General features: G+C 44.7%; 6 protein-coding genes across 6 annotated transcripts; 4 read left to right on the forward strand and 2 right to left on the reverse strand.

Annotated features, from left to right (window-relative positions):
* Nucleotides 1–4,230: 4,230 nt before the first annotated feature.
* Nucleotides 4,231–5,834, reverse strand: V865_001702 (uncharacterized protein; the record flags this gene model as incomplete). The annotated part of the gene is made up of 7 exons (XM_066225517.1): nt 4,231–4,542; nt 4,605–4,717; nt 4,879–5,104; nt 5,225–5,288; nt 5,385–5,406; nt 5,468–5,533; nt 5,729–5,834. 7 exons carry the CDS (start codon nt 5,832–5,834, stop codon nt 4,231–4,233), a joined length of 909 nt encoding a protein of 302 aa, XP_066081614.1.
* A 1,256-nt stretch (nt 5,835–7,090) lies between these two features.
* V865_001703 (uncharacterized protein) lies at nt 7,091–9,635 on the forward strand (the record flags this gene model as incomplete). The annotated part of the gene is made up of 5 exons (XM_066225518.1): nt 7,091–7,917; nt 8,020–8,386; nt 8,453–9,118; nt 9,176–9,259; nt 9,312–9,635. The coding sequence occupies 5 exons, from the start codon at nt 7,091–7,093 to the stop codon at nt 9,633–9,635; spliced, it is 2,268 nt and encodes a 755-aa protein (XP_066081615.1).
* A 1,276-nt stretch (nt 9,636–10,911) lies between these two features.
* On the reverse strand, nt 10,912–11,715 carry V865_001704 (uncharacterized protein; the record flags this gene model as incomplete). Its single annotated transcript, XM_066225519.1, has 1 exon — nt 10,912–11,715. One exon carries the CDS (start codon nt 11,713–11,715, stop codon nt 10,912–10,914), a length of 804 nt encoding a protein of 267 aa, XP_066081616.1.
* Nucleotides 11,716–12,233: 518 nt separating this feature from the next.
* Nucleotides 12,234–12,618, forward strand: V865_001705 (uncharacterized protein; the record flags this gene model as incomplete). The annotated part of the gene is made up of 2 exons (XM_066225520.1): nt 12,234–12,251; nt 12,301–12,618. 2 exons carry the CDS (start codon nt 12,234–12,236, stop codon nt 12,616–12,618), a joined length of 336 nt encoding a protein of 111 aa, XP_066081617.1.
* A 560-nt stretch (nt 12,619–13,178) lies between these two features.
* Nucleotides 13,179–13,853, forward strand: V865_001706 (uncharacterized protein; the record flags this gene model as incomplete). Its single annotated transcript, XM_066225521.1, has 1 exon — nt 13,179–13,853. The coding sequence occupies one exon, from the start codon at nt 13,179–13,181 to the stop codon at nt 13,851–13,853; it is 675 nt and encodes a 224-aa protein (XP_066081618.1).
* Nucleotides 13,854–14,309: 456 nt separating this feature from the next.
* V865_001707 (uncharacterized protein) lies at nt 14,310–15,059 on the forward strand (the record flags this gene model as incomplete). The annotated part of the gene is made up of 1 exon (XM_066225522.1): nt 14,310–15,059. The coding sequence occupies one exon, from the start codon at nt 14,310–14,312 to the stop codon at nt 15,057–15,059; it is 750 nt and encodes a 249-aa protein (XP_066081619.1).
* Nucleotides 15,060–15,595: the final 536 nt, after the last annotated feature.

A 15,595-nucleotide genomic window follows, 5' to 3' on the forward strand; every position in this document is an offset into this window, starting at 1 on the left:
GGTGCTCCAAATACTCTAGTGGTTGATATGTATATGCTGGTTTGGGTTGTTGGTCCGAATGTCGAGATTCAGAAAAGTATCAGGACTGATCGATAATTCGCAGATCCAGGCTTCACTTCGACTATCACTGTCCTAAGACATACAAGTGAACCATTCCCATGTACTATGCACGACTATCCTTAGCGGTATTACGTGCTAAACTACGTTAGAGATAAGAAGAGTCGTGTGGTGCCCCTATACTCGTATGATGATAGGCGAAAGTGAAAGGAAGGGAAGGATAAGGACAATGGTGGCGGATCGTTGCAGGTGTCGACGTGTGTCTTTATCTTGCTATCAGAGTAGACCAGCTGAGAGTGAGAGTATACACAGAGAATGATATGAACGACGAATCGAAGAGGAGAAGCAATTGAGATGGGAGAAAAGTGAGATGTAAGTTTGGGGTATGGAAGTAGAATTAACAACCGCCGGTGTAGGGATCACTCCGTTTGACAGCAACTTTACCGGATCAACCGATTCTTGTTACGTTGACAACGTTTCTTTGTTTCTTCCACAAGCAAGCTAAGGGGGGAGGGGGAAGCGTCGATCACTTGCACTTGATTTGCTCTCCTCTTCGGCGACAGAATTCACGAGTCCGAAAACACCGAAAATACAGTGATGATTTTCCCTTGAACCCATCTCAGGGTATTGAAACTGCCTGCTGTCAGAGATCAGTCAGGATTACCCATGATCACCGATCAATAAGCAGTGTGCTGGCGATATTTCTTGCTCATGTGAACGATAAGAGGGTATCAATTACATATGTTAGATAGTTGAAACCTTCGCAGCGCACTGACCCAAACAAAATGAAGAGGAAATGTACTACGAATACGCTCATGTTCGTGAAAGATCAACACGAGAAAGTCGGTGTATCTCATAACATCCAATCTGAAATGACAGCTGGGGGTTTGAGAATATGTATATCTTCAACAGATTAGCGGGTGTCCTTCATCTCCGCTCTTCTATCCGATACTATGCCGCTTATCAAACCCATTCACGACTGCAGAACTGGTGGAATGGGAGAGATGAGATGTGGTGGCTCCCCTGAATGCTGACACACAAATAAGACAAGAACATGCCCCTCGCCTTTATTCAAGGTTCATCTGGATTCGTAGGTGTTCCGGGGAGTTCAATCGATTGCATTAAATTTCGAAAAGATAGGAGTATGACTACTTACAGTGAGAAGGTTGTCGAATTGAGATTCTTGAAGTGCAACGAACAGAAGGTGTTCGAAATGAGAGTGTTACTCTTAATTAATCATTTCCTCACCGCCATTTGAGGGATAACTATAGACTGCTACAGTATCACATCCCGTCATTATCGATCAAAGTACTCGAGTATCACCAGTACACTAGAATGAGTACATCTGGCGACGGTGTAGAAGATGCGCAAACCTCGTTGGTAGTCAAGAGTGACTGGTTCCGTACGAATTACACCAACGGTCGGGCGAGTGAAACATGACTCTCATTCATACCTAACTTGGCTGATCATGTTCGTTTTTCTTCAATCGTTTATAGGCGAATTATGAGGTCGTCGATCCAGATGGAAAATTATTAATGACCTGCACAGGACCTTTTTTCGATCGACGAGCTCCGAGGAGCGAGTGAAATCTGCTCTTCACTCAGACAAGTCAAGCCAAGCTGACGCTAACCTGGATTTGTAGAATTTACAGATGGTGAGGGTAACCATCTGTGCTTCTTGACTCGAGATAGACTCGGCGGTATATACTCTGTGGCGAAAGAATCTTTGGATTCCCCAAAAGAACTTTTCAACGTTGTTTTAGGCTTCGATAGTATGTATGACGTTTTCTTTCATGACCTCAAGGTGTCCGGCGAGCGGCCGGAAGTCGCCACGCCTTCGCCCACTTCCATAGTCGTTTATGAGTTTGGAGCTGATGAAGCTTTGTTTGACCTACACAGGGCCAGATCTGATTTTTAATGATCCCGCAGAAACATCCAGGAAGAAAAGTATAGTCCTCAAGTTAAACGGTTGTTTTCTGTTCGATACGATAAATGAAGGACAATTTAAGATAGAAGAGCAGTTAATTGGAAATATGATAACAAAGAGGTATTGGACATCAACAGAGGTGATTCTAGTTTATCCTCGCTTTCACCTCGAGATTCTCAAATACGCTTCGTTTTTTGATACACATTGTGAGCTGATGGTACTCTGCCCACCAAATCCCCTATCTGGCCTAGCGACACGTTCACCTATCAGCAGAACTGGACCTGAAACCAACATTGTTCGCCGCTTTGGTTTCATGTATAGATATCATGGGGTGTCGGGCATAAGAAGGGATGAACTATATTGGCCAAAATGCAAATGATTACGTTCAGGTATGTCTTTTCAAGTATTGGATCTCCAACATCTACACCAACTTGCCCCAGCGATGCACTTCAAGTTCCCGTGGTGCGATCATCACTTTGGCTTTTAAGGTTACAAGTATAGTGATCTGCGTTGTAATAGAAATGTTATCAAGTGACCAGTGTTTCTATAATTCTCGAATTATTTTACCTGTATACTGCATGTTGTATGCTGGTCATGTGAGGGGTTCGTGTGTTGCCACTCTGGTAAATAACCACCCAGTATATCAACAACGCAATTGCATGATATCTTCACATTTGGGGAATGAGTGTTCTTCTTGAACGAGAACAAACCAACACCATACCTATCATGATCACTGAAAAGCTCACAGCATTTCCGCTCGCCTCTAAGGAGACTTTCTGCTCCTCATTCGTCATTAAAAGTGATTGGTTCTGTACGAACCACACCAATAGTCGGGTAAGTCGCCCTCACGATGGCTCTTCGCTCGTTTGTTGCACTTGACGGCCATTAGTCTGGCTCTGATCAGCTGAATCCCAATTCGCATCACTCTCAAGGCGAATTATTCTGTTCTGAACACAAACGGTAATCTACTGATGTCTTGTAAAGGACCTTTCTTCGATCGACGAGCCCCAAAGAGCGAGTGGAATTGACTCTTTCCCGTTTTCCCGATTCTAACATGCCACGCTAATGGAAACCTGGGAATTTCAGCATTCACGGATGACGAGGGTAACCATATGTTCTTCTTGGTCCGCGATAACCTCGGCGGTATGTTTGCAACAGCTAAGAAATCGTTGGATGACCCGGAGAGAATATTTACCGTCGTTCTAAGTCCCGAAAGTATGTGACGCTCTGTCTTCCTACCACCCGGTGTGTCTAATAGACATATCCAATTCGCCATACCTTGGAGCTTATATATTCACGGATGGTACCGTGATTCTCTCTTCAGGGCTCGACTTGGTCTTTAATGATCCTACAAAAGCATCTAAAAAGACTACGATCCAGTTCCAATTAGACGGTTACTTCCTTTGGGATCCCATAAATGAAGGACGATTCGAGCTAGATGGAAATGTAATTGGTCATATGATCACTAAGAGGTGTTGGAGATCAACAGAGGTGGGTCAATCACACTCGTGTATTGATCTTATAAGTCATCACATGGTCTTGGATTAAATTGTTTGACCTAATTAGCGTCACATACAGCTCAACACATCCGAATTGAAGATCGAGCTAGACCCTTCATATATCGCTGCTACCGTCATCTGCATAGACATTTTAAGAGGTCATATATAAGGAAGTAAGGGATGAGAGAAGGTCCAAGGGAGACTATGAACCGTTGAAACGTGGCGAAATGTCTGTACAGACATATGTTCTGATAATTACACTGCGTTGTACCGTTTATATTTTTAGTAGATCTGATGAAAACCGCAATACTTTAATCCTTCACTTTCATCACCCTCACCTTTTTGAGCTGAATTCTCATGCCTGATACTTCAGACGACATCGTATCGATCGCTCCAATTGGGAACGAAGGGTGCATCAACATTTCATTTTGTGCAGAAGGGGTATCAACTACATATAAAAGAATCATCTTCGTATCGCATAACCCCGAACCAAAAACAGATGAAACGAACCGAGAGATACAACGGACACATACGCCCGTAGAGAAAGCAGGCATATGTAATCACATTATTTTGTGATGATAGCCAGGAGTTAGGGTATATAGATTTATTCAACAGATCGAAGACCTTCTTCTTCTTCTTCTTCTTCTTTCCTTCTTCTATTCTATCATACTTCGCTCTTCGAGCTTCAACTATGAGCTCTCGAATGCTGGGACTTCTGACATCTCACAGCTGGTAGAGATTCCGCTTTTTAGAATTCATGATCCCAATTTGGATCACCCCCTACCCTTCCTCCACCATTCGACCCTTGGGTCCTACCATTCGATCTTCCACCTCCGGCATTACCATTCGATAAACTAGATTGAGAACCGTACGAGTCGTTCCTGTAGTCATTCGGACTATCATTTATCCAGACTACTTTCTTATTGTTTGATTTCTTGTTCTTAGATGATCTTCTCTTGGATCCATAATCTTTACCCCACTCTGGTACGTCCGCATCTGTAGCTGCTACAGGTGGATAACCGGAGGATGAAGCGTTGGAAGACCTTCGGGCTGATGCTCGCTATAATTGTTTTCCCGTTAGTTGACCATTCTGAGATCTGAAAGGGTCACCTGCCAACTTACCTCCCATCTATCGCCTGATGTGCCCGATTTACCACGTTTGTAAGATCTGCCATCGCCTACTGTACCCTCGAAATTGGCTGGGTAATGCCAGTTCCTCTGGTTCGGAGCTTGGTCTGTAGGGTGAGAATCAAACGAAAACGACTGACATCAGTCACGACTCTTCATTGCCTGGGAAATGAATCATCCTTTCCATATATCATGATGATGAACCTTGGTATCTCAACCATCTTATGAGGAAGAAATCATGATGTATTGTACAGAAGGAAACACTCACCTTCGTTGTAATACTCCTCATCATCATTTGTCCATAAACCTTCATTTCTCCTTCTTTGTGCTTCCTCAGGATCAGACCTGATGGAAGGATCGTAATTCCCACCTTCCTCACCTTCTTCCAACTCTTGATCTCTGAGTGTCGAATGTGCGTTCCTCTCGTCAAATCGTTTAGACCATTGATTCTTCCTTGCTCGCCTTTCTCGGTCGGAATTGTCGACTAGACCGTGCTATTAACAGTTATGAGAGAATCAGCATATGTTCCTCTTTTCTCGTCAGAGTCGGAATAGTCGAGGATCTCTCTAACGAAACGAGACTGATCGGGGGATATGAAGCACCGCTTGACCTACCTTGATTGCCCATTTGGGTGTACGAGCCCTGTTCTGGTTATTTCGTATATTTTGGATATAGAAGCTGATCATAACAACACCGACATCCTCCCGTTAGTCGTCTTTCATTTCTGCCATCACCAATCCAAGCTGATATTAATCATTGAATGGTTCCACTCACTTATGGAAATGACAAGGGAAATCTGCGATAAAATCAGGAATTAGCGATATATAAGGATGTGACGAATCTCGGATAAGACTTACATCCTAGGATACATAGGAAAACATTAATGAAGAAATCTTTGCCTATACCGAAACGTACTGCTACGGCTGTATGAGGATCGGTCAGCACATATAAGCAATTAAGGAAACCTGTATTACAGTGACTGGAAGTGGGATAGTAGACGATGCACAGCTTTCACACCGTATCATCTGGCACAATCTCCTGCTCGTTTGACAGGTTGATATCCTGATATCCTGCAACATATCGATCTATCCACTTCTGCGAGAGAGGATTGGACTCACCGATAGGAGGTAATAGCAGACCACACAAGAACAAGAAGAATTGGAATCCATGATGTTTCTTAGGTACTAATGAGATCTTCTTCGGTAAATGATGGTTCATCGACATATTGATGAGAATCTATCTCTATGAACTTCTTTGTATGACTCGATGATGGTTGGTATATCAGATGAAATGACTGATCAATATGGATCAAGTAGGAAGATGTTGGTAAGATGTGATATGAGAGATGGAAGATAGCTGGATGACGATTTGTTTATGACGAATGCGAGGTTCCCTTTGGGATGTTGTGTTTCGGCCCGTCGGAATTCCAACTTGTACTGACTGAAAATCAGACAAAGGGAGTAAAGAGGAGTATGTTTCACTTGACTCTCCTTTCTGCCTGATGAGATGAATCAAGGCAAGTCATGTACACAAGTAACAAACGTATTACAAGTGATGGAGTCGTGTATGGACATTACACGAGTGGATGAGCAGCGAGATGCTGTAAGAGTGAGCTCTCGGACCTCGGCGGACAAACCAAGAGCCATGTTATCAGTGTGTTTGCAATTGCCACTTTGGGAAATAAGAGGGAATCACATCACGTGATCGATAACGTACTCTATGCTGAGGTCACTGTGAGACAGCTTTGATGGATGATTGAGCTAATAGCACACTACAGCCAGCAAGTCTGTACCGCGTACATACATCCCGACAACATACAAGTCAGTGAAGGGATGGAACATGACGATCATAATCAGTCTGGCTGCGACCTGAGACAGAGATGGAAGATGGAAGATGTAAGATGACTGTACAGGTGATTGTCATCAATTGTCAGCTTGGTCGTGGGCATCAAGCAACCACCCGATGATGGATGGTGAATGGGGATGACGTAGATCAGATTGACTGTACTGAGTACTGACAATGACCAACGCGACTTACTTGTCAAATCAATGGGACATTGCTACTCCTAGTCCTCTGATGATGTGCCTCCTCTCACCGTACTGAACCATCCTTTGGTTTCTCACGCATCAAGAACACCAGAGTACTGTTTCTCACCATAATCACCCCAACTCACCCATCTTTATCTCATCTCGATTTCTTTCATCTCTGCTGTCCTTCTTTCTCTTTCTTCCATCACCCAACCCTTCCATCCATTTCTTCAGTCTCATCCCTACGTTCTCACACCCCCGCTGCCAACGGACATTCGAGTCTATACACCATTATTTTAGCCCAATTCACATTGATGTCCTCTCATCCTACTTCTTGATCCACCCATGCCGTCAAACGCACTGACAACAGTCATTCCTGATACCGCTTCTCTTGTTACTCATAAAGCACTATCCGTATTATACATCTTTTATATAGGACTACCGCTCAAGATAATGAGCGCTGTTGTAGATTCTATCTCCGAGGCTGTCCTCCCTCCACTTTCGACCCCACCAGGAGGGAAGAAGGATCAAGGTAAAGCTGATGTCAGCTCTGGTACGGGTGGCAAACCTGACACCGTCTCTCCTACTGCTACTTTGGTCGATACCTCCTCGTCATCTATACTCACCCGAGTTGATACACCTCATCCGGAAAGATCAACGCAAGGTAATACTCGAAGAGTTTCAATCTCTGCTGCGAGTCCCATCATCGCTACTTTCACTCCCGAAAGACGACCTCCTCAATTATATCAATACGAGGAGCAAGAACCACACAATCTATCCGAGTCGGAACACTCAAACGATGGGAACGAACCCCTTCTCAGTCCTTACCAATCTATCAATCCCGATAACACCTTCGATAGTACTGCTACCTCTGGTTCAGATGTCAACATGACCACTATTTCCAGCTCAGCTCCTGAAGTTTCCTTCGGTCCGCAAGAGGTACCTTTCCCACTTCGTCAAAGAGAGACTCATGTCGATGCCCATAGTACACCTAGTCGACCTTCAGCTCAAACTTACCAACCTAGATTCAGGAATACAAATACCCGTCCTGTGGTCATTAGACCCATCACTACCGAGGAGATACAGTCCACCTCCAGAGCTGTCACAACAGCTACCGCAGTGGTCTCAAGTGGCGACGACTACGACTCCAAACTTCTCTCCTCTTGGAGGCAAGAACAGATCAAAACCACTCGCACGGCAAAATTGATGGCCGGTACCACTCCAAGACCCATTCCTACTCTTCATGGGCCTTTGTCCCTACCTTACGCCAGAAATCCAAGGTAGGTTCCTCTTCAATCACACCCCATAACATCTCAGACAAAATCTCTCGTATATAATTCTGAATCAGATCTTCATAAGCTGACATCTGGTTAATCTCATAGTGGTGTCGACGCCACAGTGGCCGACGAATCAGCTTATCTCTCCCACGTATTTGGTCTTCGAGCTGCTGGAGGTATGACCTTGAATGATGCTGGTGTCAAAAGTGCCGCAAGACGGGTATCTTCCGGTACTCACAGCAGCGGTACTACAACAAGTCGATCCGCTTCGGGATCGAGTGGTATGGGAAACACCACCAAAAGCAGTCAAGATCGAAGTGTTCTGACAGAAGGTAGCAGCTATACCACTGCTGGTGGTACCCATCATGCAAGACCCGTCGTCATCCGAGATCCATACCAGAACATTGGCATCAAGATCAAAGGCGTTCCTCCTAAAGAAGGTCCAGCAGTACCGCTGATCAGGGATTCGAGGGTGAGTGAACTCCCACACATCATCTAACATATGACTCAATGCTGACCTGTCTTTCTACCCGATCAGACCAGCACTTCCGAAGATAAGGAGAACCTCGATCCTTCCTCTAGCAAACTCCGAAGAAGGGCATCCGAGACGTCTCTTCTCGAGCCCAGGATTGGTGACGCTGTCATCGGTCCTTCTCGATCCCAAGTCAACCTTCGCGATCTGACCAATCTTTCCCCCATTCCTGGCTCACCCGCAGAGAACGCTACCCGAGATCCTTTCCGAGTACTGTACAATAGAGCCCTTACTACTAGTGGCCATGATTCGAATACCGAAGGTCTTCTTCCGGTGCATCCTGAAGCTACTCATTCTGGTCCTATCAAAATTCCGACGCTGGTACCCATCTATTTCAACCCTACTTCAATGACTTACGAGGTGGCTGTTCCTCAACGAAGCTCCTATGAAGATCTACATATCAATACACCGCTTGGTGTGGTGACGCCTCAAGCCCTTAAAACCTCTCACGCTTCCACTGTGCAACCCAGCAAAGCTGACAGTAGCGATAACTGGAGAAAGAAAGGGGAGAACGCCGACGCCGACAATGCAAGCCGAACTGGGCTGGTCGTACCTGCCAACACACCCACAGCTACACAAGAGAACAATGCGGATCATAAAAGTTCTAGTGCCGAAGGAGATGTCATGACGATCGATACTCTATATGACAAGTTCCATACGACTGATGAACAGGTGAGTGAAGCACTCTCTTGAAAAGAACCTGTGATGTAGCTGACGATTGTCCATAAGCCCGAAGCTTCTACGGAGCCCACACCAAGCGTGGCTTCTAAGGCTTCTATTAAAAGGGAATCCGCCAAGCAACCGGGACTGAAGGTGAGTTTCGTTTGGCGCAAGAAGTATAATGACCTGACAGTATTTCCGCCAGTCATCTAAGAGCAATCCCGCATCTCCTAAAGGCACTTCAGTCAATGTCCTTGGTGAAAGTACCAAGAAGCTCAATGCCGATGCTCCGCCTTATTCACCTTCCAAGACTGAAAAGCATAGCAGCTCTACCAAGAAGAGGCCTTGGTCACCCATCACCACCAAAGGAATACCTCCTTCCAAAGCCAACTCGTCTTCTGCAAGAGGCACACCTGGTGCCGGTAAACTCTTGAAGAAATCTGGAGGCGGTGAAGAAGAAGACACAGGCAGTCCCTCTACATCTGTGACTTCGAAGGGAAAGGGAAAGGCTAAGGCTGGGAAGAAGTAGTCTTCCCCCAACTTCTCGTTTTTTCATGGTTTATAATATCGTTCGCTTCTTTTTTTTCTCTCGACCTCTCTTTCATACCCCCTTCCATCGTCGCGCATATCTCGTCCGTTCATTCCCCTCTCCCAATCAATCAGCATAGCACAAACGAACAAAACATCTACAAAAAAAAGGAAATAAATGTATTTTTAGTTTCGGGTTAGATTTCATTCATCAGTAAACATTTGTACCTGTTGCGAACATCGCAGTCAAAGCATTATTTTCATAAAATGCATTTTGTCACATGTCCAAAAAATCATGATGGGATGTCTCCTCTAAGCATAACTCTCTATATGTGGGATAATAATCTAAATAGAGAGGAATATAATGAGGGTTCATTGAATAAGATGGGTATCCTATTTTGAACGTTTCATGTTGGCTTACTTTTTGACCCCCTTGATCGTATAAGAAAGCGATACGAGGGGGCTTCGAAAGAGCCTGGTGGGAGTGGTAAGGAGTAGATAGAGGAGGTTCCACTTGTAAGATTGAGAGTTGTGAATAAATGATTTTCTTCTTCTTTGGTCTTGAAGAACATAGCGAAAGAGTGAAGTGGAACGAATGATGCATTTGGCACTACAAGGAAGCTATCGCAGTAATATTAGCAAATATAAGGATCGGGATGATAAGCAGGACAGAAAAGGTCACTTACCATACAAGATACAACGACTTTAGTCTAGATATGACGTTTAGCAGACTACACTACACATCGTTCTACATTTGGATGTTTAATCAGTTGATGAGGATGTCTCCTCATATTATACCCTTAACTCATGTAAGTTGGAGCTTTCGGTGGAAATATCAAGGCTAGATACTTTGTTATATTTCTTTTTGTATACGTATGCTGTTGGCTTACTTTTTGACCCCCTGTATTTGTAGTAATGCAAATAAGGGGGCTTCGAAAGAGCCTTTCGTTTGTGAAAGATGTGTGTCGGGTAGATATTTCTAGATTGATGAGGGGAAAATGAAATTTGACAAAGCACCGATCGTCTTTGAATATTATATCAGTGACTGGGATGAACTTCTTGGGAGATCGTCTGCTAAAAATGCAGAGAGTGTGATTGAACGTTATTTGCATACTGAATTGGCATCATTAATATCCTATAATTCAAACTGAATCATTATCAGCTTATTTTTCCTTCCCTACGAAGCCAAGCCAACATCACACTCGTCATCCTTATACCAAGTGAGCAAATGAAAGGTAATGACGATGAAAGTTACTCACCCATTTACTATTACTACCTTACAGTCTTCTAGGTTTCCTTGCTCTCGTTCCTCCAATCTTAATCTTCGTCCTATCCTCCACCCTCGTAATTAGACTCCTGATCTCTTGACCTTCTGGACCACTCAGAGCAGACGCAATGGCTTCTCGTCCCATACCGAACAGTCCATTAAACGAAACACGAAGTTGTAATCTCCTATTGGATGGAGTGGTAGTTTGATGATAATCCAAGATTTTCTCGAACATCTTGATAGAAGCTTGAGTAGCAGCTTCGTAGCTTGATCTCTGACTGTTTTTAAACTGTCTATCACTTCCTCCCGATACGTTCGTAAACACCGGTCCTAGTCCATCTGTAAATGAGAGAACGATATTATTTCGAGTGGATCGGACATGCAGAGTATGAGTAGGAACAAGATGTTTGTTGTTATCGTTGGATTTATCCGTTTCAGCCAGCCACCTTAATCCTGAGCCCTTGCTACTTCTCGCTCGGGCGGGAGAGCTAGGAATAGGCGTGGAAGTGGGGGTGGGAGTAGGGATGGTCTTGGTAGAAGATGTAGGAGAAGGTTGAGGGGTAGGTATAGGTTCTGGATTTTGATTGGACGTGGAGGGAGACTCGTGAGATTCTGTGATTGGTTCTGTAGTAGGATCCTCTTCTAACAAGGTCGTGGTAGTGGTTGTAGTTGGTGTGGAAGGAGGGAATTGACGTGGTCGAGTGAAATCTAGACCGTGTCGTGAAGACGAAGCGAACGAGGCTGTAGGGATAAAAATGGGTCGGGATAACCGAGAAGAGGTGGAGAAGATGGTAGAGCGTATGAGGGAAGCCATGCTGGAGCGTTTTGAGTATTATCGTGATCTGTGATTGCTGGATCTGAGGTTGCAAGTTTTGAGTATAATGTGATGGAATGTTGATAAATGGATAGATGGCACTTTCACCTCTCACTCTGCTTTACAGGGACGGACTTTTTTCGAGGAATCGGAAACTCACGTGACAACCACAAATGTGGCACTTCAGATACTATCAAAGGCAGCCTTGGATCTGGTTTCTGCGTAGACGAGTAGAGAGAGAACAAGGGATGCATGGCAATGCAAATTCGAAGAAGGGAGGAACGGCGAGGTGAGGTTGGATAGACTGGTGTGACGCTCCATAATGCGTCGCTTCTCATGGCATGCGCTCCTTTTATCTTCGCTTAGCGCCGCAAGATCCTTTGCCCAATTTACAGTGTCCGTTGCTCTCTCTATCTCTATATATGGTGAACGCATACGAGGATCACTTAGATTGCATCTTGCAATCGCTGCATTTAATTGAAAGACCCAAATATATCTTGCCTTACAGCACTATCAGAATGAAGAGATCTGAGCAGGTGAGTATACAATCCCAAGTTGCAGGAATCACGTTTATGAGATCGTCAGCCATCGACTCGAAGTGGTGAATGCCCTTCTCCTGCCGCTCGGTCATTATCTACCACTAGACATGACCAAACCCATCAAGCCTCCAAAGATTCCAGTACTGACTCCTACGGCACATTCTCGGGCGTTGTCAAGGAACAACCCACTTTTGGAAGTCCCGAGGATATGAAATATCAATTGAGAATTTCGCCTCAAGGAGAGACTTCCGAAGGGGCTTCTACGCGACTGATTGCTCCATGTGCCTCGCCGTCCGAAGTCTCACAAGGTGACTCAGAGGATTCTGATAACGTCGCATGTGCAGCTTTGAACATCCTCTGTTAAGGGGCAATAGAGGGCATTTGGTCCATCTGATGTGATGAATTCATGAGTTTGATAATACAATATCTGATAATACAAATTGCATTGATGGTTCTGCTATTATACGATTGAGGTACTGTTAAAGGTATGAGGTATGAGTTGATTGTGCAGGCAGCATCAATGCAACCTATCTTGAGCTCGAGTGCATCAGGAGCCTTCTCAGAATGCTCCAGAGGATAGAAGGCGAGATTCCATCGTAAGAGAAGCATGGTAGAATGCCTTTGGATATCTGGAGGGTTCATCAACCACTGCAAACTTCTTCATGTCTGGTCTGGACTTGGTCATGACGCCTGTAGCTTATTTATTTGATGGTATGAAGCTTGTATGACTTCGTTCCTGCACAGTATAGGCGAATTTCGTTCTTTTGAATGCAGAAGACCTTGTGGATAGCATGAACTTCGCAGACTACATTAAGGTCATGTATATATATCGAGATATAGATTGTAACAGGTTGTTAGGGAGGCTCATACTGATCTTGATTCAAGTTAATCTGCATCTTCAACCAAGTCACTTACCCATTAATTATGAGTGTTGCGCCTTCTGATCAAAACAACGATGGAAATTCATCATCCGTCGACCCCGGCAAAGACGATCTGACTGGATTGACCTTACGACCCACTACCAGCCATACAGCTGCTTCCACCTCCGCCAGTGGCGATACCAAATACATCTTCAGCGAGGAGGAATTATCATCCTACGTCAATACACTAAAAAGACAACTTGGTAAATTCACTGTAGACAACGAAGCTCGTAAAAATACCGTGCACGGTCTGGTGAGGGACTGCGAGACGATCACAAAATCAATCAGAGATCTTTCTGTCTCTGAGCAAGGTAAAGAGAAGATGTCTCAACTATCCGAGTCTTCACAAGATCTTCTGAAAGTAATCCAGAATGATAAAAGTGGTTATTTCGAATTCCGAGATTCGATCCGAACCCTTCGAGAGAAAGTGGAAGAACTTGATTTAACCCCAAAACAAGAAGTTTCATTTATCGACTTGTCCAAAGATCGCTCTCAGGGGGACAACTCATGCACAGGTTGTATAAGTGATTTCCTAGATGGATTGGAGAATAATGAACTTCCCAATGTTTGCCTTTGTGCAGCAGGGTGCTGTTGTACGATCTGCGCAGTGAGCTTCTCAGTTGCTTCGGCGCTGTTCGTACTCACGGGCAGATCAGAATCTTTCTGGTCTCTTAGCTAGGATATGTAAAAAGTCCGATGTCGGCGGCTTGCTGATACTATTCTACTTCGTTGGCGGGAGTTCTTGCCAACGTCTCATAAACATGCAATGATTTGAGTGCTGCAGTCGTATATAAGCACCGTGACATGGTCGAATCAGTACGGATGCGCCACAAACTTGTAAACGTGACTGTAAGGTGTAAGTGCGTGAGTGAATACGCTATTTTACTGGTGCGGAAGGCCCGAAGAGAACGGAGTCCTCAATAGCCCACTCTCGTTCGATCTTGATTCCTGCTAAGCCTTCGATCTGCTGAAAGCCTGGAGCCGTGCATTTGCATCAAAACTAGGACGAACTTTGACAGTCGTGAACAATTGATCATACTGTAGCCCACATAGTGTCATCCTCAATACAAAACCTACCAAATCACGAAATCTCGAGTACTGAAGACCACAAATCAGTCCCTGCATCGTATGCATGATGACCGTACCAGTCCTTTCTACTTCAGCCAGCGAACGGGTTGATCTCGTTGAACACGCAGAAGGTTTCGCCACTTCCAGAAAACCTTCAAAACCACCTTTGGACTCTGCTGCTTCAGCCACTAGTCGAACTGATGGCAATGATCTTATGTCGATCGCGGCAAGTGCTAACATCGCTCGAGATGTCTATTCGATATATCACACAGAACCGGATTGTGCTGAGTGGACAAGCCAAATGAAGAATTTCGCCGAATCGCTAGAAGAATACGATCTTGACGATATCACCAGAAAGAGATTGTACGAGGATGTTGATGCAATTCTACTTTGCTCCGACCCAGGTCAACCAGCCTCACACATTATCTCTAGCTCTGAGAGTGTGAAAAGGTGTATTGGTGAGATGGAGAAGAGTCTGGAAATACAGAAAATCTGGAATACCCATTTGGAAAATACCTTCGAACGACTTAAGAGGAGCTTACGTACTTCACAAGATACTAAGCCACCCCAACATGTCTCTACCTCTGATAGCTACAATGAAGATCGAATAAACGATGTCCTGAAGCACACCGGAGATGATGATGTCGATCCGAACAATGACCTCATCCAGAGAATTTCAGATCTATGGGACGACCATGAACTCTCAGCTCCCGGATCAGTATTCGATATCGTCTCGAAGAGGAGTTTGGCTGTTTCCGCCATTGGTGTGGCGGTGGCGACTTACCTTGCCATGGGTGGAAGGCAAAGTATGGTATAGTATGGGATTGAAGATATTCGTAATGGCGCTTTGTTTTTGTATCTGACCAGTGCTGATGTTGCGGCTCTTCGCTCGACCTAATGGTAATAATGGGTAAAGGGGGGATTAGATGTACGATTGCTATGCACAGAGCATGAAGGGAGTGCGGAGAGTGTATACGTCATCATTTCCATTGCTCTCAGCCATAGTGCGATGCAACATTTCATGGAAGGACCCTAAAGTTCTAGCAGGCTGTGATCTCTGTAGTGTGTTGGTAGTAGGTGGTCTGAATCCTTTCATCGCTATTGGAATCTCACCTGCCGTTGCTTACCAGCTGGTCTATGATCACTTTGTTGGAATCACTTGGTGAAATATAGATGGCTTAACGTTTTCGAAGCAGATATGCGAAAGGATCTACATTACCTACATGATTACTTATGCATACATAACAGTAGGTTGTCGGCCAGATGTCACGACAAAGAACAAGACCACGGCTTTAGTTCTATGACGCGTAACTTTTCTGTCGTCCGGAGTCTCTTCGCTGTTTCCGACTTTTT

Source organism: Kwoniella europaea, chromosome 1 (genome assembly GCF_036810445.1).
Source record: "Kwoniella europaea PYCC6329 chromosome 1, complete sequence".
Classification (NCBI taxonomy): Eukaryota; Fungi; Basidiomycota; class Tremellomycetes; order Tremellales; family Cryptococcaceae; genus Kwoniella; species Kwoniella europaea.